At 44.9% G+C, this 25,249-nt stretch overlaps 2 protein-coding genes across 4 annotated transcripts in view; both read left to right on the forward strand.

Moving 5' to 3' along the window:
* The first annotated feature begins 470 nt into the window (after positions 1 to 470).
* Positions 471 to 18,087, forward strand: LOC127597573 (calcium-independent phospholipase A2-gamma-like). 3 transcript variants are annotated; one of them, XM_052060701.1, is made up of 10 exons: positions 471 to 573; positions 1,070 to 2,148; positions 2,420 to 2,569; positions 3,830 to 3,981; positions 4,447 to 4,541; positions 4,939 to 5,110; positions 5,481 to 5,538; positions 5,700 to 5,894; positions 13,006 to 13,204; positions 16,297 to 18,087. In XM_052060701.1, the coding sequence occupies exons 1-10, from the start codon at positions 510 to 512 to the stop codon at positions 16,572 to 16,574; spliced, it is 2,442 nt and encodes an 813-aa protein (XP_051916661.1). In that variant the 5' UTR covers positions 471 to 509; the 3' UTR covers positions 16,575 to 18,087. The 3 variants fall into 3 exon arrangements, with proteins under 3 accessions (XP_051916661.1, XP_051916659.1, XP_051916660.1); XM_052060699.1 differs by having other exon boundaries at positions 477 to 813; positions 902 to 2,148; XM_052060700.1 differs by having other exon boundaries at positions 482 to 573; positions 902 to 2,148.
* A 2,275-nt stretch (positions 18,088 to 20,362) lies between these two features.
* The window catches only part of LOC127597565 (neuronal cell adhesion molecule-like), a 70,387-nt gene continuing 65,500 nt past the window's right edge, over positions 20,363 to 25,249 (forward strand). Inside the window, exon 1 of the mRNA XM_052060677.1 lies at positions 20,363 to 20,510. The gene's annotated coding sequence lies outside the window, so the exon portion shown is untranslated. The remainder of the gene's footprint in view (positions 20,511 to 25,249) is intronic.

Here is a 25,249-nt window from a genome sequence, read left to right on the forward strand (position 1 = left end):
TTGGAGGGGGGATGATCAGCTCAGCAGCCAGCTCTGAAGCAGCATTAGAACGATCCTGATCATTTGATTCAGGTGCGTTGCTCCTTGGAACGCACTTGCGTTCCAAGAGCCTATCCCAGTTGTCTTCGAGCTGTCGGTGGGGTACACTCTGAATTGGTTACCAGCGAATTGCTGGGCACACGTTAACAAACAACCATTTAAAGTACACTCACAGTCACACCTCGGGACAATTTAGAGTGTTCATTTAAGATACCTTCCGTGTTTTTGGAATGTGGGAGGATACCGGACTCTTGGCTCCATTTAACAAAAGTAATTTGCCCGACCGTTCTGAAAATATGCTTATTGTGCTTAAACTGTAAGTCATATTGTAAATACACTTGTTTTCCGGGTCGGAGAAATCCATCCAATCAACGTTTGTAATTGTAGTGGGTCAAACGCCAACTAACCAATGGTACGCCTTTTGATTTCTCACGTGGTTGTTGTTTTTCTTTTCTGGTGACGTCATGTAAATGTGGAAATCAGGCGTCAGCTCGGAAACACATTGCCCACTTGTCGTCATTTCTTCGGTTGTAGGTGGGTGGCGGCTGAAGAAAAGTAATTTAAAGGTTGCGGCTCACCTTGAAACGACGATATAAAAGCTGTGGTCTGTTTTACGCCCGTGTATTTTGTTTGATTTGTGTGTTTGCTAGCCTGTTAGCTAGCGGCGATGTCATTTTCACCATAGCCAATTTTTCATGCCATCGGAATGCATTTGTTTTGAGTTCTATCGTTCGTTCATTTATCACCATTTATGTGTATTTAGTCTATAATAAGGTACGTATTCATATTTAAGTACGGTTAGTGTTTCGTTGTCATTGTCATGTTTTTTATTTCATCCCATTTTTGTGTTCATCATCAACAGGTTCATGGAAAGGAGGAGGGTAGCGTTAAAATTTCTTTGGATGGACTGAACTCTTGGCTTGTAAAAGGATGAATCATACATGGTGTCGCAGTGCCTGTCTTAAACCAAACAGAACGTTTTACTTATGGAGCCCTTGCAAATCAGCATCCTCACAATTTCCCTTCTCAGGTACCTTGCACTGTTCCCTCCATGTCCAGCATCCTCCTTGCAGGAAGGTGATCCTCCTCAGCCAGAAGCACGTCCTTCACTCGCGGCTCCGGGCTCAGAAGGAACGCCTGTGCAGGGCTAACCAAGTTGTGAGACAGAAGCTCGGGCTCCACACCAGCGGTCTGCATTTGAACACTTCAGCATCACGTTGGTCCACGGGCCTCAGCCAGCACATGTCCCGGGTAAAGAACACATTGGACACAGTTTCCAAAGCTGTGACCCAAACCAACCTCCTCTCCAAGATTGCCCAGCTAAAAACAACCAAAAGTGGCAAAAATGTGGCATCGACTACTGAATCGAAAATTGTGGAAATCACTCCGGTTTCTCCAGCTGCTCCCAAGAATCAAGTGAGTCTGCCATGCAGTCTTTCGAGTCAGACATCTGTGGCTAAACTGGAGGGTGGTGCCACGGCTCCCTCACCATCTCAGCCTCGTAACACCACGCACGTGAGCGCCACTGCTGCCGTTGTGGCCCCGCGGGAAGTAAGGGACAAAAAACTGCAGCGTGTCACTGCCACCATCAAGCCAGAGGAGCCTCAGAAGTCATCTGGTGAGAGTGGGACTCTGTCTTCCAAACAACCCACTGCACTTTTTCACCCAAGTACATTTTCAGTAAACCTGGATGAAACCTACAATTACCTCGCCCACCACATCAATTCCTACTTTGGGAGCATTACACAGAAAAAAGACATGGACAACCATCCTGATGTCGCATCTAATCACCCCTCTGAAAAACGAGTTCTAAAAACGAGTGATTCCTTGTCCAATAAACCAGATCATATTCCTCCCACTGCGCCCGCATCGTCCAAGAAAGGTCTCAGTCACTACCTGTCCTACTCCGCTCCCACTGTGCAAGCTTTTGTGGGTAGCTACATCGCCCCCTTGGTACCCAAGTTCAGGACTGGGGAGGCCAAAAGTGCCACGGATGAAGTCAAGAAGCTGGACGATGAGCCGGTGAAGCAGGTGGTGGAGAAGGCTGTCAGTACAGAGCATAAAGCGGCAGAGGAGAAGGCCAAGAAACTTCTGGTCCAAAGGGAAAAGGTTTGTTTGTAGGGCTGCAATGAATGAATCTGGAAAGTGAAGCCAGGGATTAAATTATTATTATTATTTTTTATTTTTTTTACATATTCCAAACAGAAACTTCACATGAGGATTTATAGGAATTAAATGGGAAATGTAGGCAAGTTAATGGAACAATATCATATTCCAGCATAAATACTGTATAACGTTTAGTTTCGTCATAAGCAAACGTGGGGTGGGTGTGCCTCATATTGTGATGCTTTTTTTTTCTCCACTATTTCCCTTCTGGTAGATCATCGCCAGGGTGAGCGTAGACAATCGAACCCGGGCACTGGTCCAGGCGCTCCACAGGGCCACTGACGTAAGGGTGTACATCAGCAGGGTGGAGGACCTCAGCTACCACCTGCTGGAGTTTCCCGAAACATGTGGGGTTGCCGTCAAGGTGAGTGGGATGATGTTTTTGGAGCCATAACATGAGGTACACATGCACAATTTATTTTAGCTGACAACAGTCTCAATCAAAAGTGAGAATTATTGAAATTATGATCCGGCTCTATTACTATGGTCACGAGTTATGGGTCGTGACCGAAAGAACGAGATCCCGGATACAAGCGGCCGAAATGAGTTTTCTCCGCAGGGTGTCCGGGCTCTCCCTTAGAGATAAGGTGAGAAGCTCGGTCATCCGGCCGCTTCTCCTCCACATCGAGAGGAGCCAGATGAGGTGGCATCGGCATCTGATTCGGATGCCTCCTGAACGCCTCCCTGGTGAGGTGTTCCGGGCATGTCCCACCGGGAGGAGACCCCGGGGAAGACCCAGGACACGCTGGAGAGACTATGTCACCCAGCTGGCCTGGGAACGTCTCGGGATCCCCCGGGGAGAGCTGGAAGAAGTAGCTAGGGAGAGGGAAGTCTGGGCTTCCCTGCTAAAGCTGTTGCCCCCGCGACCCGGCCCCGGATAAGCGGTACAAGATGGATGGATGGATGGATTGTTTGTGTGCTATTGGTTTGCCTGTGCCTTAAAATGTGGGCGGAGCTTGGTATGAAGTTTCATATTGAGGATTCGGCACAAAAACTGAGTGGTCGCTTGTAGCTTTAATTATTATTGTTTGAGTCAAACAAAATGTCACCTCAGGTAGTCTCCCCTGCTTTTTTTATATTACAGCCTTATCTGATGCCTCTAACATTTTTCTAACCGTGGGCCACTTGATTGGCACTTTAACCTATTTGGCCCATCCGTCCTCTGTCCACAACCTGGGTATCCTTTCATCGTCCTTATTCATATAATAATCATCCTATGTCCCGTCCGTCGTCATCCTTTTAAGGCGCTTCCGTTCCAGTCCGCCACCAAACAGTTCAGGCTCCAGCATGCCCACGACCCTTGTGAGGATAAGCGGATAAGAAAGTGGATGGATGGATGTATGATATGTGACTCAACATTAGTATTTCGCAACAAATAGCTGCTATGATGAAATAATAATTAATTTTTTAAATTACTTTTATAAATCCTTGCCTCAAATGGGAGTGTGTGTGTGTGTGTGGGGGGGGGGGGGGTCAGAAAGATCTTGGTGGATGGGCACCGTGAGACACAGCCAGCTTTCTGAACCGGCTGGATTGAGCATTCGCAAAATGAGTGTCCGTAGGTACTTTGTTATGCTCCCTGACTGAAATGAGTCAGCACATTGAATGTCTGTTTGTTTAACAGGAGAAGGTAATCCCCTGCCTGCTGCGTCTGCAACAGGCCAGTGACCCTGGATTGAGGGAAGCGGTCAGAGAAGCTCTTGCTCTGGTGGGCTACCATAAGCCCGTGAAAGGCCGCGGCATACGCATCCTGTCCATAGATGGGGGAGGGTTAAGGTATGAATTTTGTAGTCTTTGTACGTGAAGTTTGATTTAGTTGCACTCATTTCATATATATTTCTTCTTGGCTATAGTTTGTGATTATGCCAATTTGGGTTATTTCATGACGGCGAACCTATCATTCAGTGACACACTCATTAAACATTGAAATTGAAATAATAGCATGTTGTTCATAATAGGCCAAACATATATAACAGGAACATTCAATTCAAATGAAGCATATGAAGTGCACCACAATTAATTGCGATATATGGTGCCCTTAACCGCATGGAATATTGTATTTGTTTCCACAAATCCATACCGAGGCAAATGGCCCCGCCGCATGAGACTGAAATTATGAGTTTGGTCCATGACTGTGGACTATGGCTGTTGTTGTTATCGTCACAGTCGAGCATAGACGGTGTCACGCACCCTCTTTACGTGCCTTGTTTATCACTGACAATTTATTTTTATTTTTTTCAGGGGACTTCTTGCCCTTCAGACTTTGCACAAGTTGGAAGCCTTGACCGGCAAACCGATTTACAAACTCTTTGATTATATTTGTGGTGTCAGCACAGGTGAGATGAGGATATGTACTATTGTAGCACGGATTATGCGGGCTGCTCCTACATACTTAGCGAGCCCAGTATAGACCAGACTATACAGTTTTGAGTCCTCATCACACCTATGACAGGCGTATATGAAAATACCCACTTGGGGGTGCTGTGGACTACTTCATCCTCAGCTGTGTTATTTGGCAGCATCTTGAAGCACTCCATTTATAGTCCAGATTGGCCTTTAAGCACCACCACAAGCTTGCGCAAGCTCCAAATATCCATCTGGCTCACAGCTGCTCTCATTTTGATCAAACACAATTTTTAATCACCTCCCCCTCTCTACATTTGTGGTACTGTTATGCTTCCCCAGATCATCAGAGTGGAAAAATAATTGTTTTGACCTCCTTTCTCATGGTAGGTGCAATCCTGGGGTTCATGCTTGGCATTTTCCAGCTCCCACCAAGCGAGTGTGATGACCTCTACCGCAAGTTGGGCTCGGACGTTTTCAAGCAGAACGTGATTGTCGGCACGGTGAAGATGGGCTGGAGTCACGCTTTCTATGACAGCGAAGTCTGGGAGAGCATGCTCAAGTTAGTGCAGCTGTGAATGTGGATGGCAGAAGGAGGCAGAGTCAGTTGAAAAGGCTTCTGGTCGTCCTGTCAGCCATTTTGATGAGACAGTGGAACATCTCAACTAAATTGCCTCTAAGGGCGGAACATTTTTCAAGAAAAATTTAGGTGACGCGCTTTGACACCCAAAAATTTTAAAAAGATTGCTTTGCACGAATGGTTGTTATCGCAACCTTTGAACCCCGGAACACATAATTTCCTGTGAGCAATTTGCATTTAGAGTGGAGCGGAGCTTGGAAGTTACTCTGTATTTGTGTAATAGTCATCAAAATCTCAATTTGTAGTCCATAATTATGTTGCAGAGAATTAACTCCTCTTTCCCCTATGGCAGGGAGAAAATGGGCTCGCACCTCCTAGTGGAGACTTCTAGAAACCCTGAATGTCCCAAAGTGAGTTCCTTGGAGTTTTATCCAAGAGGCCTGAATGTACCTACCTGGGACGAAAAAAAAAAGTGCAATTGTGCCATTTGAACCATGCTGTGTAAATCCAACCTCAAAGTGTCAACTTGTATGTCATTATATTGACCCCCCCCTCCCTTTCCTTCCCATAGGTGGCAGCGGTGAGCGCCATCGTGAACCGAGGCACTCCTCTCAAGGCCTACGTGTTCAGGAATTATAACCTGCTGCCGGGCGTGCGCTCCCACTACCTGGGGGGCTGTCAACACCAGCTCTGGCAGGCCATCCGAGCCACATCGGCGGCCCCCGGGTATTTCCAGGAATTCCCGTTAGGGAGTGATCTCCACCAGGTCAGTTAGAAAAAAAAAAGCAGTCGCGCTATACTGCATTGAAAAATTCATAACATCCAGACTGATAGATGCAAACCTCTTTGCCCTACGTGCAAGAGGGAAGAACTTCATTTCCTACCTGTGGTTTGTTTTTCCTTTTTCCGGGGGAGTGACGCACAGATGCACTTAAATCCATCCCCCATGAACAGCTATGCATTAGCCATAACATAAACGCTACCATTTGACTGATCTATACCCAACGCCACTCTACGCCTTTACCCGCTGATTAAGCGCTTAGTCAGACAACTTAAAACTGCTTGAGTAAGACACGTTAGTAAAATGCAATAACGCTGGAGGGAGGAAAAAAAACAAAGCCATAAGATTCATTCAAATTTATCGTTTTCCTTTTTTTGAGAGGTGGGGACTTCGTCACATATGTCAACATCTCCTTGGGTTGACTTTCACCGCACAGATGTTCTGTACACACAATGAAGTGTGCGAGTGGATCAAGGGCAAATCCCAGTCGCGGCACGCTGGTTTCGCTTTTAATTGGAAAGCCATGTGGGTTGCGGCGGTGCATGCGGGGAAAGAAAATGAAAGAGACTGGTTGATAACGACACACCGACGTTGAGGAACCCCCCCCCCCCCCCCCGCCTCTGCCGTGTCGCGGGTCGCATAAATTAGCCGAGCGAGCTTCCCGCATCGCACGCGAGCGAGCGTTTGACTGCTTCACCTGCCTCGTTGGGACAATAAAGACAAATTGCCGAATTATGGGAGGCTCTCTACACACGCGCGGGAACGAGAGCTCGAATTGCAAGACACCTTCGGCAGATATTTTTCAACACATTGGGCCTGTCTTTTTCACAATTTCTAAACTTTGCAAGAGGAATTTAGGATGTAAATGCCATTCAGCCTAGTCGGTCCACTTTTCACCCCAATAATTGTTTTACAGCATTTCTAGTTTTCGTGTTGGTCTTGTATTGATGATGGGAACTCGTATTTACATAGTCATGCTTCAGACAGGACGGCCCGGTGGTCCAGTGGTTAGCGCGTCGACCTCACAGTGCAGAGGTACCGGGTTCAATTCCAGCTCCGGCCTCCCTGTGTGGAGTTTGCATGTTCTGCCCGGGCTTGCGTGGGTTTTCTCGTGGTATTCCGGTTTCTTCCCACATCCCAAAAACATGCATGGCTGATTGAACACTCCAAGTTGTCCCCAGGTGTGAGTGTGAGCGCGGATGGTTGTTTGGCTGGCAACCGGTTCAGGGTGTCCCCCGCCTACTGCCCGGAGACGGCTGGAATAGGCTCCAGCACCCCCCGTGACCCTTGTGGAGGATAAAGCGGATCGGAAAATGGATGGATGGATGGATGCTTCAGACAAGCTTTTTGGTCTTGCTCAAATAGCCTCAAGTTCCATATTATGTATAGTCTATTATCTGTTTGAACGGCGGGATATTATCCACAGATGGACAAGCTCAAACTTGCCTATCTAGAGAATGGTCGAGGAATAGGAAGAAGAAAAATACTAAAATGATTTTTTTCCCAATGATTATTCACTGGTTCATTTATTCACAAGCTTGTCTGTAACTATAAGATGCTTTGCTTACAACTTGAAGGCGGGCTTTAGCACAAATCCTCCTTTCCGGCCTATCTACCAGAGGCAAGAGCACAGTGGCGGCTCAAAAGCTTTCACTTTTTTGCAGTCTGTGAACAATGACGAACATGACCTGGAAAGACAATGTCGATGGTGGAAAGCATTCCGACTTGATATTACCCTCGCATCATCTCCACCGAGCTTGGCTTGTGTTGTGAGAATGACACTCGCATGCCAAAAGCAATTTTATAGGGAGAGCTGGTGAGTGGGAAAACACCGCCTCAAGTTCAAGCATTTCCAAACTTCAGGATCTCTAGGTGAAAGACCTCACTTCAGGCTCATGGATCTGCAAGTTGAAGGAATCTTCCAAAATGAACACGACCAGGTTCGTAGCGGAAAGAGCATCCTGTCGCTTTGTTATTGCCGAAAGTCAAAAGGCTTCTGAGGACTCATATTTGGAGCGCAATATGCCTTGACTGCTTTGAACCATGCCAAGGCAAACCGAAGCGAACTAACTGCACCACTTGGTGAAGTCATGGCTTAAGAAATGAATCAAGTCGGAAATGCCTCCACGGCCAACCCTATTAGTCACCTAATTGATCTTCTTGTAATCTGACAAACCACAGGGGACACCAACTGAAGTTTTTGCTCACATCTGAGTCACACTGGCAGCGCGCGCCACTGAAATGAGAGTACGACATGCCATCTCTCTGATGTCAGGATTCCCAACTGACAAGAGAGTCATCTCACTGTTCCCCACCCGCGCCCACAGAGCTGTCCACTTAATTCAGGAGCCAAAACAATTCCCCACTTGTTTGGTCAAAAGGGCTTGCCGCAGCCATGTGCTGAAAGACTGATGGTATTTTTCGAGCGCTGCCCCTAGAAATTGGTGACGTGATCTTCACGTCATATTTGGAATTCCAGTTGTTCAGAAGTTTTAGATTAAAAAAAAAAATTAGAGCAAACCTTTTTGGTGAAGAGAAGCTTTGTTTGTTGTTATCTCTGCCTCACACTTGCTACACAAGTGGTTCCACATTAAAAGCTTTCAAAGTTATCCCGGTACTAAATGACACAAGCTTAACATGCCTTGAGATGTTTCACAAAGGACACGAGGACCCGTATGCAATGACTAGGAGGGCCTCGTTGCCATGGCGTCTCCTCAGGCGACGGGAGGGTGGAATGGCCGTACGGTTTTTCGTGCCGACCTCTGCCAGCGTTATTCATGGGGAGGAACGGGATTGTTGCGCCACCACCGCCCTTCACGAGCGCTCCCAAGAGAGCCGACTGGGCGCCGTGCTCCGCGGGAAGTCTAGGAGATGTCGTGAATCACAACAGAATGCAGTTTGGATCGTGAGCACCTGGCACTAAAACCAAGGCCGGAAAAAAACCCGAAACGAAACCTTTTGATGGTGCGGCAAGTGCTCAAGCCTGCTGTGAGCGTAGCCATAGATGATGTGATGTTTTTTTTTGTTGTTGTTTTTTTTTTACTCTTGCTGGTTTTCTTGTCACGTGAGTCTCTGACTGTCTGCTTCAGTGTTGCGGGTCGGTTCTGTGTACCGCTTATGCGCCTTGTTCATCACAGTACCACATTGCTCTAGCCCCAGGAAACACTTCCCTTAATAAACGCTCGAGTCACACCTCGCGTTCCTTCATATTAATATGCAAGTCCGTCTTCGGCCTCGTCTCCGCGCTCGTGGCGTGGAAATTAGAGAGAAATTGCCCAGGAGATGACCGTAGCAGACGGTGGAAATCAAAATGATGTTTAGTGGTGTGGAGTCGACTAGTATGTACATAACACCTCAAGGGGATCGCGTTTGAGCAAATCTAATCCCAGTGCGATGTGTGGACTTGTAGTAAGTCGCGGTTCAATTTCGGCGGCTGTATGGTCGCGTGATTGATTGCGACAATACTGGCTGCACATGTGTGGTCGTGTGTTTGTGTGGGGAAAAGACAACGGCAGACAGTAAATCTCAAATGCTTTCCTCGCCTGAGGCGTCGCTTCCCCTCAATACAGATGAGTCCCGCTTCTTTTGTCATCTGGGAAGGGGGTGGGGGGGTCGGGCACTGAACCTCACTCTGACCTTTCGAGCCCCATGAGATCCAAAAGGGAAGGAGGAGAACTGTTCGGCGTAATTGTATAATTTGCCATGAAGACCCCTGACCTGGGCTGACTGTCACTCTTAAGTGGCACTTCCAACACTGACAGCATTGTCACGCTCATCCTTCTCGCTAACAGGGGCGGCCTTTATGCCATTTGGATGCTGTCTCAGCAGCTTATGTAACTCAACGAACCGACGAATTGGGAAAATGCTCCGTTTGGCAGAGATCGAACTGATTTGAGTAACAAAAGTTTTAACTTTTTTTTGTGCTTCCGGCGCAATTTCCTTCTATTATGAAGTGAATGACCATCTTGATGGGCTTAATCACATATTCAGGACGTGTCAATGCATCCTTGGCGTGTGTGGCAGTCGGCTTGGCAGAGCCTGCTTTTAAATCACTGCCCCGGTTCAGCTTTGACAACATGGCCAAGGGCAATTTGTAATGACTGCAGCTGTGATTTGAATACCACACCAGATGTATGTCAAAGGCTCAGCTCATTTGTCGTCTACTTTTTTTTTTTTTACTGATCCCCAAGCGGGCGGATCATTTGAGAGTCAAAATATCGGACTGAGTGTCAGACTGATTTGGATTGAAGCAGGAGCTCACATTCTTTTTCCGCTCGAGTTTCTCTCACCAGCCGCTGATGCCTGCGGGTCAGTTCATAAAACAGAGGAGACACCGGAGCGCAAAGTCGTAAGGAAGAGAATAAAGTTTTCTCTTGCGGCTAATGGCGCCTGACGTACACTGGTCCGTGAAATGACTTTTACTGATCTCGGCGATAGTGCCTCTTTTCTGTCGAGATCAGCAACCCTCCCCCTGCAGGGCCACTTCAAAGGGGCACGAGGGAGATATGCTTGCAAATGCTAATGTAGGAGATGAGTCATTTCAAACAGCAGTGCCAATTTCCCTTTTGTTTATTTCACGCCAGCCGATGTTCTCTTGCAAGTCCTATTTCATGGCACGTTGTTGGAGCAATTGCTTTGAGGACCTTAATTGTCAATCAGTCAAAGTAAACCACATTCCCCTTAGGTGAAGATGGCCTAATTAGTTGAAAATTTGCTTTCTGATGATCTGGTTTATGAGCCAGCAGTCGGCCCCCGAAGGGCGACGGCGAGCATGGCGGAGTGCTAATCCTCCGGCGGAACAACGGTCGACATTGGCAGAAAATCATTAAGCTGCTTGCCATTTATCAGTTCAGAACTCCGTCTTTAAAGATCTGTCGCTGACAGGTGCGCACTCTCCAAGGACATCCATCTTGGTGACACAAAGCGATTGACACGAGGGACGAGTGGTATTAAATTACAATGGTAACACTACTTACGAAATTAATTGGTTCTGGAAGAAATTTCTTAACTAGAACATTTTGTAAGTAGAGACGCGTTTTCCATGTAAATGCCCTAATCTGTTCCAACACCGCCCCCCCTTCCCCCCCAAAATTCAGACATCAATGTTTTCTAAAGCTTAAAAATTCATCAAAATTTGTAATAAATACATGTTACAATTAGATTATTGCACAATAAATGAGAGTTATGCATCATGACAAAAAACTAAGAATAAAAATGAATGGCTGTTTGAAAGTGCTTTATAAATACAGTTGAGTTATTTAACTTTTAACTGCCCCCTTATCGTTTTTTGCCCTCTTTAGTTCATGTTCTCTCTCAGAAGTGGTTTTTGCCTGCCGTTTTGAACTGATTGAAGGACGTTTGCTTTTGTCGGCTTTTAACAATCCTTCGAAAATGTCCAAAGCAAACATCGGCATTGTGGACACTGCACAGGTACATATCCATCTATTTAACGACACATACGGTAGAGGTCCCTCTGAGCCAATGGGATGGCAGGAAGATGACAGATAATAGCCAATGGCAGAGCAGCTATAATAATAACAATAATAATAATAATAATAATACATATAAGTTTGTTGCGTTAAGGAAACCCGGAGCTCCGAGTAGCAACCCATACTGTATTTTTACCTTTGTTCTTGAAGAGGCAATATTTTCCTGTTGAGGTGTTTCATAACTTGAAAATTTCGTATGAAGAGACGTTTGTAAGTAGAGCTACCACTGTATGACCCACTCAAAGAACCTTTTCCTTCTGCTGTTCTTCGTATTTGACGGACTGCTTGGATTTTGCTGTTTTGACTATAAAGCCCATTTGTGGTTTTGTCGAAACGGGCCAAGGGTTTGAACTTGAACGGGACACCGTTAACTCATTCACTCCCAAAGACGTTTTTAAACGTCTTTTCAGACTTGGTCCAGAATTGGCTGGTACTGAATGAGTTAAAGTGAGAGTATAGTTGTCGCTTCAGCCAGCTACCTCCTCAGTGGAGGTGTGTTGTTTACTTCTGACAGCTGAAGGAGAAAGCTGCTTGACTCTCCAAAGCGTGTGATGCCTCACAAAAAGTTAGGAGCGCCATACACTGAAAAAATAACCATCAGCCCACAAGAGGAAGCATGGAACTTTTCAGAACTTTCTTAATTAAAGGCCCTCGACTCACTTCGCCGAGCAGGTGCCCTGAAACGGAGCCACGTAGCAGCATTCAACTTTCAATCTGCCTCTCATGAGCTCATTATCCTCGGCCAATGTGTGGGTGAAACCGAACCACCGGCACAAAGTGTCACAGTTAAAGCGACTGCGTTCACAACGTAGACATTGTGGAGCGAGTGATCAGAATAGCTGCCGAGTTATTGTCTCTTGCTGGATTCCTACCGCGTCTTGAGTCTCGTTAAGTCTTCAGTTGGAGCAAGTCCAACACATTTTCTCTCTTGTTTGGGATTTCATGTCTTGGTTTGCCAGCATCCAAAATGGCGCGGAAAGAGCCACTTTGGTCAAACTGCATCCTTTCAGGCCCCCGCTGAAATGCGAATCTATGTGAGATTTACTCTGACAGACAAAAACTACTCACATTACTGTTGTATTGCACGGCAATAACACGAGCATGAATTTGCAATTAAACACCACAGTCTCATAAACAAGCTCTCATCCACCCCCGCCGAAGTCCCTCCTAAGACACTCGGAGGGGCCCTACGGCTCCCACCCCCAGCTTGGCCTCTTTAATGAGGACTGGCCCCTGCGTGTTTGATCCTGCTGCCAACCCGGCAGCCCAGCAGCCTCATGCCTATTCATCAATCCCTGTCGTCTCTCCAGTCACACCCCCCATAGCCTTAGGTAGACTGTCGATTCAAAGCAAAAGCACTCCTGGGCGCTTGTTCGATTTCAAAATAGAGCTGACGGGAAGTGTGAGCACAGAGGAGAAAAGAAAAGGGGGGAAAAAAAGAACGATAATTGCATTGTGTGCTCTGTCATCTTGCAAACAGCTCCGGAGCCGCATTGATTTTTTTTTCTTTTCGCTTGCTTGGATGGTTCTCAAAAAAAAAAAAATCCACAAAATCCCCGTGCATCTGTTTTATTTTATTTGTTTATTTCTTTTGTATGTGTGCGCAGGACGGAGGTTTGCTCATCAACAACCCCACCGCGCTGGCCATCCACGAATCCAAGTGTCTGTGGCCCAACACGCCCTTGGAGTGTGTGGTTTCGGTGGGCACGGGTCGCTTTGAAACGACGGGCAAGAGCAACAGCGGCACATACACAAGCCTTAAAACCAAAATCACCAATGTCATCAGCAGCGCCACAGACACCGAGGGTGAGTGACGGTTCGGGGGAGGTTGACTCGCGAATCTTTGAATGGTAAAATTTGTCGAAATTGAAATACGGTCAATATCCTCGACATTTCTTCTATACAGTGAATCCTATATTTCAGAGCCACCCTTATAAGTGAACGTTTGAGATATAGAGATCAGTTTTACCCTTCCCTTACATTTTGAACGCATTTAAAACACATTCTCAACAAATTTGAATTGGGTTTGAACACGCAGAAAAAAAGCAAGCTTCTAATGTTGAGAAATGACTGCATGCATTGCATTTACGAGCGTGTGAGCGTAAGCCGTGGCTGACAGCTGCTCCTGCGCGAGTGCTCATTGTGTTTGTGTTTTACTGTTCTCCCGGCATTCAATTCAATGCCTGAAAAGTGTATTCGCGGCTATAGCTCTCCTTTCAAAATTCAAGAGGCATGGCGGTAATTACTGTGGTTCCTTGAGATACGATGAAGCTGACTTTTACGGGATACGAGCCACAGTGCAACCACTGTATCGGCAATGAGAATTACCCTTTGCGTATTTAAAAACAAAGCACACAAAATTTGCCTTCCGCTAGCGTCACGCTAACACACAATGCGAACCACCGTAGACGGCCCAACGAATAGCATTGATCGTCCAGCAATGAGATGCATCACCACATTTAGAGGCCTCGATGATTCTTTACCAAAGACACTGGGTAATAAGTTGACTTCCCTGTATCTTTTGGGGACTCACTCCGAGAGATCCGTCGTCTTCACCGTAATGAGGAGAGAACCCTCCTGCCAGGCACTCTGGAAGGCAGCGCATCAGATTGCAGCGTGAGGGCATGTGTGTAGTAGAGCTAGAAATAAAAATGGAGTTAGTATCTAAGTAGAAAGCTCTAGCTGACGAGTGAGAAGACTGGATTTAAGCCAAGAATTTAGATTTGTTTTTTTTTTATATGTATGATGTCTGAAGAAAGTTCATGCGGAATGCTGCAACACTTCAAACATGCAACTTCTCCTCAACACAAACACCCGTTGCAGTTTGCAAAAAAACTAAGCAAAAAAACAAAACAAAGAGGCAGAGGGTCCATCAATGCCGTCGCGACATTCCTAAATCCTCTGTGAAAAACTGTTACTGCAGTTTACTGAGCGGAGTAGTTGTGAAAGTCCTCTTTCTTTGTGTGCTTCATGACTGAAGTTTCTCCACAGGTTTAAAAGAAGCCTCACTAATGTTCTGTGTCGATAAGTCAAACCGGCCGTGAGTTGTTATCCTTTTGTACCCTTGCAAGCTCAGCGAGGTATTGTAGCGTTGTGACTAACGACGCAGATTTGGACCGCTCCAATTTCTCCTCTGATTTTACCTCCAAATCAATATGCCTGAAACCTGCAGCCCATCTCAAGAAGCACAAAGCGCAGGAATAAAGCAGCGTGTACATGACGTTAAAAAAAAAAAAAAAGCCAAATCGGCTCATCCCGTCCTTCCACGCGTGGGCAAAGCGCCTCTATTCGTCTGCATTTTTTGGCACATTTGGGTCAGAATCAATCCCAGTTTTGAAAAAAAAAAAGAAAATAAAAAATGAGGCTGTCACAGCCAGCCGTAAAGCAGAACCAATCCTTTGAGCCAGGGTAAAATGAAGGAACGGCAGCGATGTGTGGTTTAGAGACAGCCTGCCGGCGAGGGAGCCTGTCAGGTCTGGCGAAACGTCGTAAGATTGTGTTTAGTTCATGAAATCGACTGTTGGGCATGGTTTAGTTTGTGTCGCGTTTGAATGCCAACATTGTCAACACCATACCCCGCGTCCTACTTCGGACGCCCTTGCCTTGACGTCCCGCTCTTCTTTATCGCGTCTGGACACCAACTTCTCTGCTGTGCCGAATTTTGGCTCCGGCCCCACTGTTGTCTATGCGTCACCTCGATGTTACTACTACTGTACTTGTTGCTCGTATATTTGGGATTAAGCTTTCTCTCCAGCTTGGCTTTATTGTGAAAATGACGGATTAGTATTTGTTTATTTCGGCCATCTTGCTTGTCGCAGTGTTCACAAGCCCGCCGCTTGGCGTTTGTGTATCTGCAGCGCCGCATCGGTCGATGTGGACTGTTTGACAAATCGGTTCAAAATAGTTTGTTACTGCGAGTGAAAACAAGTGAATGATTAAAAAAAAAACCCTTGGGTTTTTTTTCTTTACTGCCTTGCTTTAAAAGCCGTTCATTTAAACAGAATGGCTGAACTTTTGAACCACGGTGGGGAAAATATGGTTTCTATTTTCTCCCCTGCTGTTTGTTTATGTGAAAATGTCATGTCGTTGCTTTCTTAAACGTTGAGTCTGGCAGCTGAAAGTAGCCCTCACGGACAATTTGACTTGTCGTTACCTTGAGCGTTTATTCTGCAACATTGGAGAGCTGCCGCTGCTTTGACAGCGTACGCGGTTGCTCCGCGACGTCTTCGTCATACATACAAAAGTGAGTACACCCCTCGCATTTTTAGAAATATTTCATTCGTTCCTATTATGGGGCAAACACCGTAGAAACGGCACTTTGTTCCAATTGAAAGTGTGAATGAATGACTGAATTAATGAATGTGACTTTATTTTGGTCAGCATCATAAATCATACAATCAAGAGCATACATATAAAGAGCAAAAAGGGTTCCGACGGAAGAGCAGCTTCCAATCGACGCACTGTTCGTTGTCTTCCTCTACACACAAGAAAAACAGTACCTGATCAATGTCGAACACACTTGGTGAAACAAGCAAGAACGCAAACAATGGTTCCTCTTCCTCAGAGGTCCATCTTAGCCAATGGGATGCCAGGAAGATGCTAGGTAATAGCCAATGGCAGAGGAGATATACGTATGTTGCGTTCAGGAAACTCGGAGCTACATTTAGCCGGCCATACTGTATTTTTTTTACCTTTGGTATCTTGAAATTTCTTTCGTAACAAGAGCCAATATTTTCCTGTTGAGGTGTTTCGTCACTTAAAAATTTCATATGAAGAGACGTCCGTAAGTAGAGTTACCACTGTATTGGAGTGATATACTCTACATGATTACAGAATATAATTGTGATTTTTATTTGTATTTATTTATTGATTTATTTATTGTTTTCGGGCTCGTCCAGAGGTCCACGCCATGCTGGACAGCTTCCTGCCCGCTGATGCCTATTTCCGCTTCAACCCGTACGTGAGCGAGGACATCGCCATTGACGACAACCGGCAGGAGAAGATGGCCCTGCTTCAGGCCGAGGGCTTCCGCTACCTGGAGAGGAATGAGGAGAAGCTGAGGAAGGCGGCTGCCATCCTCACCACAGAGAAGGGCTCCATGCGGAGGTTGGCAGACTGGGTCAGGACCAGGGCGGACATGTATAACTTTATTTCCTTGAATTCCATTAGGTTTTAGCCACAGCAGCAGCAACAACAACAACAAAACACCTTTTACCTCACACATGGCGACTTCCTTTCCTTCCATGACGCTTGGAACTGGATTCTCAGGTTTTGTTTATGACGACACCCTAAGCGCACTCCGCATCTCATAGTGTAGCATCCCTGCATGGGTATCGCGTCCACTCGTATTGAATTGGTGGTTTATTTGTGTTCTCCTTGGTGCTGCTAAGCTGCATGGCACACATTAAAAAAAAGGGAATTTAACTAGAAGTTAGCTTTCTAGATTGTTTTGACTTCAGTGAACACTGTTCTCGTAACTATCGTCTGCCTCATTAAAAGTGTTCATTTTAACAATCTGTTTTAAGTGGGTATACAAATACCGAAATCTAAAACTGTCGCTTTTTTGTTTGTTTGTTTGTTTGTTTGTTTTAATCTGGGAGACCGCACGCACGAGGAGAAAAGGTGGTTTCGTGAAAGTTGTCTGCTTTCTGCTCTTATAGCGTGCGGTGTAGCCGATGGCCAACCACGCACATCACGGTACCCTTCGGCGATCCATTGTAGTACCAAGACTGACCCCTGAGAGGCAGCGCGATGCCACAGGGCATTTTAACTGCCTTAAAATTCAAAGAAGACGAAATGGTACTCTGATTTCACTGTCGTTCATACACAGTGGCATTTGCGATTGTTAAGTATTGAACAGATTTTAAAAAATGTGTAAAGGTAAAAATGGAACTGTAAAATTACAAATGTAAAATCAACTATTTAGCAGTGAATGCAAATGATTTTAATTTCATTTGTACAAAATGTAACTCATGGGCAATGGGAGTCAATGAAAATGACAACTGATGATGTCACCCCAGCGATATATGTAAATATACGGTACATTTTACATTTAACAAGCTCCAGCAACAGAAAAGATTTGAATTCATGTGTCAAGCAATTGTATAACAACAACAACAAAAAAACCTAAACGGTGGCCCTCATAAATGTTACTTTTACTTCTTTGACTTTAGCCAGTCAAAGTTTGAGCATTGCATTTGTTTGCCTTCATGCATTTCACTGTCACTTCTCACCTCACATCCATTTTGAGTGTCTCGGCTCAGGCGACTACGTATCATTGACGCGTCAGCGAATACTCAAGGACCACTCGTGAGATGGATGCACAGGTAGGTACTTATCCACAACAACGTAATTCCACTGCTCCTTTGTAAGGACAATTCCAGAGCCTTTATGTGATGAAAAGTCATCGCCGCATTCTGCTCACACGAATACAAAAAAACGCTGTCAGTCGCACAGCATCTTCTCGGGAAGTCGACGTGTACACTATTATCAGCGATAAATGATGCTCTATGTGATGCTTAATGACTGGATTACATTTGGGCTGATAAAAACATCGTCCACGCAGTATTCTCAAAATGTCTTGATTTGTGCTTACCGGTAATTGGGATGCATGTCGTGGCTCTGCCCCATTCAAATGAGAAAAAAGATAGCGACTAGACTTAATCTGTTAAAGCCAGCCATGTTTTTTTTTTTTAAATAACAGATTCATGTTTTTGTTTTCTTTTTTTTTTCTTTTTAAAACAGTACATACAAATGTGTGCATACTATTTATGAAATGCAATAGCTCTTCTAATGCATTTCATGTGTAAGACTGAAATCTGAGCAAAAAAAAGAAAAAAATCAGAATAAAAACGTCAAACATGAACAAAAAGTAGACTGCATATTTTTAAATGTACTAATACATACTGCATATATATTTTTACATATATATGTACGTGTTAACGTGTACTTTTTCCAAGTATATTTAACATAATTTCATGTATACATCATACAATGAAAACAAATACTGTATATTAGTTTTTTAAATGCAATTGCAGAAGAAAATGAATCATTAAATCTGAGCTAAAATGTAGATTTTGAAATAAAGTATTTTTTTTCAACAATGAAAACAACAACAAAAAAAGCCAAGTGATTTAGCTTTTGCGATCATTTTAACATTTTCCATTTTATGATTGCAAGCAGATCTGTGTGTTCCTTTAGATATGTTCTCCACACTCGAATGTGGATGCTCCATTTGGGATTCTTCTGTATTTCGTGAGTTGAGTGTTTCTCTGGTGTGTGTATGTGTTTGCCCCACTCCCACCCCCATGCGTGTTAACATAGTTAACAACCAATAACGGCTGCTCCCACTCAATAGAAAAAAAACCCCATCCTAATGTAATTACAAAGCAGCCTGGAAGAGGAAATGCATCCACTTCGGATCTAAACCCATCCAACCCAGGAACTCGCTTCTTCTTTCCCATCGGCTGAAATTGCATCACTAATGACATTTTTCATTTTCACCTTGGGCGCAGACATCCCACCAGAGTACACGGGCCACAATTGCTCTGCCTCATTTGGTTGTTATCTTAACCAACGGATGCGACTGCCTCTCAATTACACCTCAAGCTGCAGCAAATAAAGCCGGCTCATCAGCACCTAATTAGTTTTGCAACCAGCGACTGATACCAAAGGAAGATATGACATGAGTTTCATTTTCAAATGGACGTGATGCACTTAATAAGGCGGTGTCCTGAATTGACCCATTTGTTGTTTTGTACTATGTGATGCAAAGAGAATATTTATGTTTCATAGAGGTGGACCTTCAAAGCAGAACTGTCAACCCACATTTGCAGTTTTTTTTTTTTTGGTGGGGGATAGGGAAAGTCAGACAACACATACACATCCAGCAGTTTAGCTTGTGGCGTTTACAAATGGAAGCTACGTTTCAGAGGTGGCAGCGTCCACGTGCAGTCCAAAGGATCCAGCACCCATGTGGGATTATCATCGTTTCTGCTCGTCAGGTAAGTGGATCGCCTGTTTTACGATTTTAATTGACAACTACAGCATCAAACCGGCAATATGTGGTGTCTTGCAACAAACACTACATCATGAATAAGTCATGCTAGCAATGTAGCCGCCACAGCTAAAGAAACCTGTACTCCAGAAGACTTTTGAGAAGATTTGGAAAAGACCCTTGGATGTACACACACACTGAAGACTATGTACTGGTAACTTCCGCTCACAACCCAGGTTAATCTTGCACAACCGATTTTCACAAATGCGAATCCGTTCAGTTTTATGAGGATCTGAATAGAGTTACATTAATGCAAACGGATGAGTCGCAGGTGCTTTTTCCAAGTGTGGTACATGATGAAAATATTCAGTAAATAAACAGATTTCAAACCAATAGATTTTCTATTTTATCCACTATGGAGCGATTGGTACTGACACTTTGTCATCTTGAACCAGGAAGTACTTGTTAAACAGATGGACATAGATCACAAAAGCTTTATGACCTGATTTAAAACAAAAACAATTGAGTCAACATGTAAATTGTTTGACACTTCTGGCCTCCATTTTTTTGTGTGTGCAAAAGTTGATGTTTTTCAGGTATTTTTACTTAGACATTTAGACAAAAAAGTAATTTCATTGACCAAACATTTTTTTGTTGTTGCCATTGGGATTAACTGCTTACACTCCAGCCATTAGTGTGCATTAAAAAGACGTTTGGCTTTTTAATATTTTATACACCCCCCCCCCCCCCCCTCCAATTGCCAATCTCGCTTAGCTGCTGTCCATCTGTGCTACTTTGGCATTTCCAAAATAAATAAATAAATAAAATTTTTAAAAAGCGCCCGGACACCAGCAGCGCGCGCCCGGGAGAGTAAGATGCTCGCCCCCGCGATTTGTGTGAGAAAATGAATCTGTGTGGAGGGGGGGGCGGGTTTGTGTGTGGGGGGGGGGGTGGTAGTAGAAAGAGGGGGAGAGAGAGAGACCGAGAAGGAGCGAGAGAGGAGTCGGTGAAAAGACAAGTACAAGCGGCGAGTGGGACTCCATCCAGAGACAAGGAGGTGGAGAAGAAAGCGTCTCCGCCAGTGGACACTCCCACACATGAAGCAGTGAAAGCAAGGTAAGCGTGCTGATTTGCTCTCTTCATGTATCCGCGTTGTATATATACAGTGTATATATATTGAAAAATAAAACAAACACGTGGTAGCCTTTTCGCTGTCAAGAGTTTGCGCACGAGAGAGGAAGGCAGCGTCTGCAGGAGCGACGAAATGACGTAAAGCATCTATCTATCTGCATGTTTTAAGGGGTTGCCATATTTATTTTTAAACCGATTATATGTTCTACTTGATAGCTTCCATGTTGTGCGCACCGTTCTGCACTTTGTGTGCTGTCAGGAGGAAGTGAATAGACAAATAATAATAATGCCCCCCCTTTTATTATTTATTATTATTATTATTTGGAGCTATATTGAGCCCCTTTGTTCCTAATATTTTGTCCTTCTCCAAGCAAAAATGTTTAAAAGTACTACAAATTCACAGCAGACGACCCCAGTGTATCCCGGACCACTGTGCGTCAAAGATCATCAGGCGGGTCACGTTAAACAGCCAATTTAGCTCAGACGGTCCGAAATGCAAATATTTGTCCGTCTATCTATGCCAGCGATGTGTTGTGACAGGCAGAATAATTAAATGCTCTTTCGCTAGATGGCAGAAGGTACAATGAACCTGTGCATCTACAATTCTGTTCATACAATGGAATAATAGGTTATGGTTTTATGGAACAGGCCCAGATTTCAAGAACACCAAATTTAGACAAGATTTTTCAGTGTAGATCATTTTTTTTAATGTCATTTTTGTTTTGTGGTGCGCCATTACAATTTTCTCATGTAAATAATGTGCTGGCTGGCTATGTCTTCTATTATATAATGTACAACATAAACAACCAAACCAATAAATTCACAGGGTTTTAATGCGGGGTGCCTCGCTTTTCTTTGGTTGGGGAAACTTGGTTCAAGCCTTGGCCCCCAAGTTTGCCCTCTTGCTCACCTTGAAAGAGGAAAAGCGCAGTTGATGCAACGATGCTAAATGATGTTGTGAATGTCATCAGTGTGTTTATAAAAGTATGCACACATTGTTTTGATTATAGCATTAGCATTGGATTTGCTAGTCTCCTTGAATTGTCGACGACGATTTAAAATCACAGCTGACAGTGAAACAACAGCAGCAGTGCTTGAATGTGACTGTGTAATGAGCACTATGGTCGCTATTACTTGAATGCTGTGAGTTGGAGTATATGGCGACACTTCTAAAAATCCTACAAGTGCTTGGACAGACACTTGTACAAACACACATTTGATCAATTTACTAATATACATTGGTACCGCGGCGGCCCGGTGGTCCAGTGGTTAGCACGTCGGCTTCACAGTGCAGAGGTACCGGGTTCGATGCCAGCTCCGGCCTCCCTGTGTGGAGTTTGCATGTTCTCCCCGGGCCTGCGTGGGTTTTCTCTGGGTGCTCCGGTTTCCTCCCACATTCCAAAAACATGCGTGGCAGGCTGATTGAACACTCTAAATTGTGCCTAGGTGTGAGTGTGAGTGCGAATGGTTGTTCGTTTCTGTGTGCCCTGCTATTGGCTGGCAACCGATTCAGGGTGTCCCCCGCCTACTGCCCGAAGACGGCTGGGATAGGCTCCAGCACCCCCCGCGACCCTCGTGAGGATCAAGCGGCTCGGAAGATGAATACATTGGTACCGCCAAACTGCATTTTATCTGCACTTCCATGAACTGGTCCTTGTCCGAAAAAAGATTGGTTACCACTGCAGAGTGTCCATTTTTCGTATCAAGTTTGTCTATCAGTGATATCAATCTATGGTATCAAGTCTGGTCCTCGGGAGCCCCAGATCATTTAAACCAAGTGTGTTCGACAAATAACCAGGTGTATTAGAGGAGGAAGACATCTCAAACAGGCTAGGGATAGGGGAGCTCGAGGACCGGACTTGGGCACCCCTGATCTATGGTATTAATTTCTGAAATATACTGCATGGTGTCTCTGTGATATCAGTGGTATATATGGTATCAATAAATGGTTTCCATGCTATCAAGTAAAGTGTGTGTGTTTCATATATACTGTATAGGCAAACATTGACACTTGTTTTTTGGCCCATTGTTGCGAGGAAAAAAAAAGCCGCACATACAAATCTCTAAGCTGCTTTTCTCATTTTTAATTCCCCCCACAAGTTCAAATAGCCCCTCGTGACAACGGCTTGTTTGCGCCTATCGCCCCATTTGTTTGCTTCTCAATCTGACGGAAGGCTGTCGCCATCGCCACTGCCACCCCCCCCCCCCCTTTGAGGTTCGCCACCAACAGCCCGTTCCGTGTGTTCCCGCTTGCAAAACAACTGCGCATTCCCACCCTCCTAAAGTTCCTCCCTCCCTCCCTCTGTCTGGTTAAAGCTTCAGTCAAAGGGGGTCCTCACTATCATACACCCCGTCCTCGTCCCCCTCTACCTCCTTTCTCCCGGCTTCTCCCCCATGCTCCCGCTCATCCCCAGACACTTTCGCACACACACACTTAGGGTGCACACTTTCGCTCCTTGTTCAAATAGACACATTGATGACAACGCTAATGACCCCCCCCCCCCTCCAAACCCCCCAACCCCCTTCATTGTTCCTCCTGCTCTCTCAACGCACTGACACACTTTCTAGTAATGTTTGTGCACCCCAAGCAGACTACTGTTAATCTGTGTAAGAAGATAACGGTATCCCCGCTACTATGGGGGCCTTATGTCTAGTTGAATGTCAAAACAGGCAGTGACACACTTCTATTTTTTTTTTTTTTGAGTTTTCGGATAGGTTGTCTCTGTAGAGTAGTGGTGGGGAGTAATAAAGTACAAATACTTTGTGAGTGTACTTAAATGGGTATGAAGTTCACTCATTATGACTTCAAGATGGCGCCACGAGAGTGGCTGCCTTTACAGGAGCTCCTATAATTTTTGTTCTTCTACTTTCTTTCATAACTTTGCTGCTGTAAATTGGGAATATATCCACTTTGAGGCGAATAAAGGTTTTCTTATTCTGATTCTTATTCTTAATATGTCCAGTGGTGTCTTGAGGTATTAGCAATTAGCTCGTGCCTGTGCCATTTTCTATCAGATTAGCATCAGCATTAACTGAGCGGACTAAAGGCTATGTGGTTGTATTAAATTACATGCAAGGTTCAAAATAAGCAGATTCGCATTGCAATTTGCATTTTGCATCTTAGAAAAACGCATTGAATAGCAAGTCTCAAGTTTTTATGATAATCGACTTGTTCACATCGCCTCTGTGCAAGTCGTCGGAGGTCGAAGCAGGCTTGGTGCACAAAAATTGCCTCAAAATTACGAAGTTGCCCCTCAAATTAAGTAATTGGTGAGTAAAACTGCTCAGCAAAGGAGAAAAAAAACATGTACATGTGTAATTCTTTTTGTTTCATGTTTAGTTTGACAGTAAACTTAAACTGAGAGTGGCAATAAATAGCTTGAAGCTTTTTTTAAAAAAAATGAATTACTCTGAATCTGCCAAAATGCTTTTTGTGACACCCTGCAGCACTCACATTCCCCCAAAACTCGAGCCGTGTGCCTCGTATCTCAAGGCACCACATTTTTATATATAAATAAATCTGTACTTTCTACTCCTTACTTTAGCAAACGAGGCTTGTTGTGTTTGATGACGACGCAATGTTATAAAGACGGAAATGGAAAGACGTGTGTAATTGTTTCCGCGGTCTCCGACGTGATATGGAAAAATCAGGACAAGATAGTGGCCTACATCGAGCTGCCATCTTAACTTTCACCCGCAGCAGCTGCAATTGGTACCAGGCCGCGGGACGGATTTGCATAACCGAGGGATTATCATCGCGCGTGTTGGGGGTTGTCGCGGAAGCACCAGTCGCTAACCCTGCTGGCCTTGAAACCAGTGCCTGAGGGGGCTGTGGGAAAAGCTTGGGTGTTGGAAGGAAAATGCCATCGATTTCAGTCGGTGGGTTGACTAAGGCATGCAGACTGTCATCAAGGCGCCTTCTGTAAGCCGCCGTCCGTCTGTGACACGGTGACCGCCGCCGACCGTGGGTCAGGACAAAGTGTTTCACAGATAAGACTTGTTCCGTGTCACTGGTGCTGACGTGGAGTGCAAGTGGTATGCGACCCGCAGGCTTGTTCTACGCGGATCTGTTTGCTCATGGCCTCAGTTTGATTCGTCTACAATGGGCTTTGGGGCAACAATACGGTTCATCTCTCTTCATCAGCTTCCTCACACATCCGATGTTCGGTTCGTTGAAAACAATCCATCGTTGTGAATGTGACATGACACCTCACAGGACAGGCAAATTTGTGAGCTTGTTCTGACTCTTGTGATCAATCAAGACCGTTGGTCTCCTTTTGGTCTATAGTCAAGTTATCATTCCTTGGTGACCAATCGGCAGTATTGTAGGTACTGTATTTGCTGTACGCAAGGTGCCAAAAATGGTGCGGCAAGCATTGGTTTACAGCGCTACCTTTTTGAACTTTGGAAACCTAACCACTCTGAATAAAGAATAAAAATATAAATGGTGTGACAAAAATAGGAACGTAAGAAATCGTGCCGCAAGATTTTCTTTCAGTCAGACTGGACAAAATTTGTGACAAAGCAAGTGAATACATGAATCTTTTCCTCACGTTTTCATTTTTATATGGCCACCAACTCGATTTCCGACCCGTGTTCAGTGCAGCATAACCTCATGAGTGGAGGCAAGTGAATGGCATCAAAAGTCATCAATATTCAACGGCCCACAATGTTCTCACAACTGAGTGCATGCAAAACATGCGTTTAATGTCACTGAACGACTG

The sequence above is a fragment of the Hippocampus zosterae genome, chromosome 3 (assembly GCF_025434085.1).
Source record: "Hippocampus zosterae strain Florida chromosome 3, ASM2543408v3, whole genome shotgun sequence".
Taxonomy (NCBI): domain Eukaryota; kingdom Metazoa; phylum Chordata; class Actinopteri; order Syngnathiformes; family Syngnathidae; genus Hippocampus; species Hippocampus zosterae.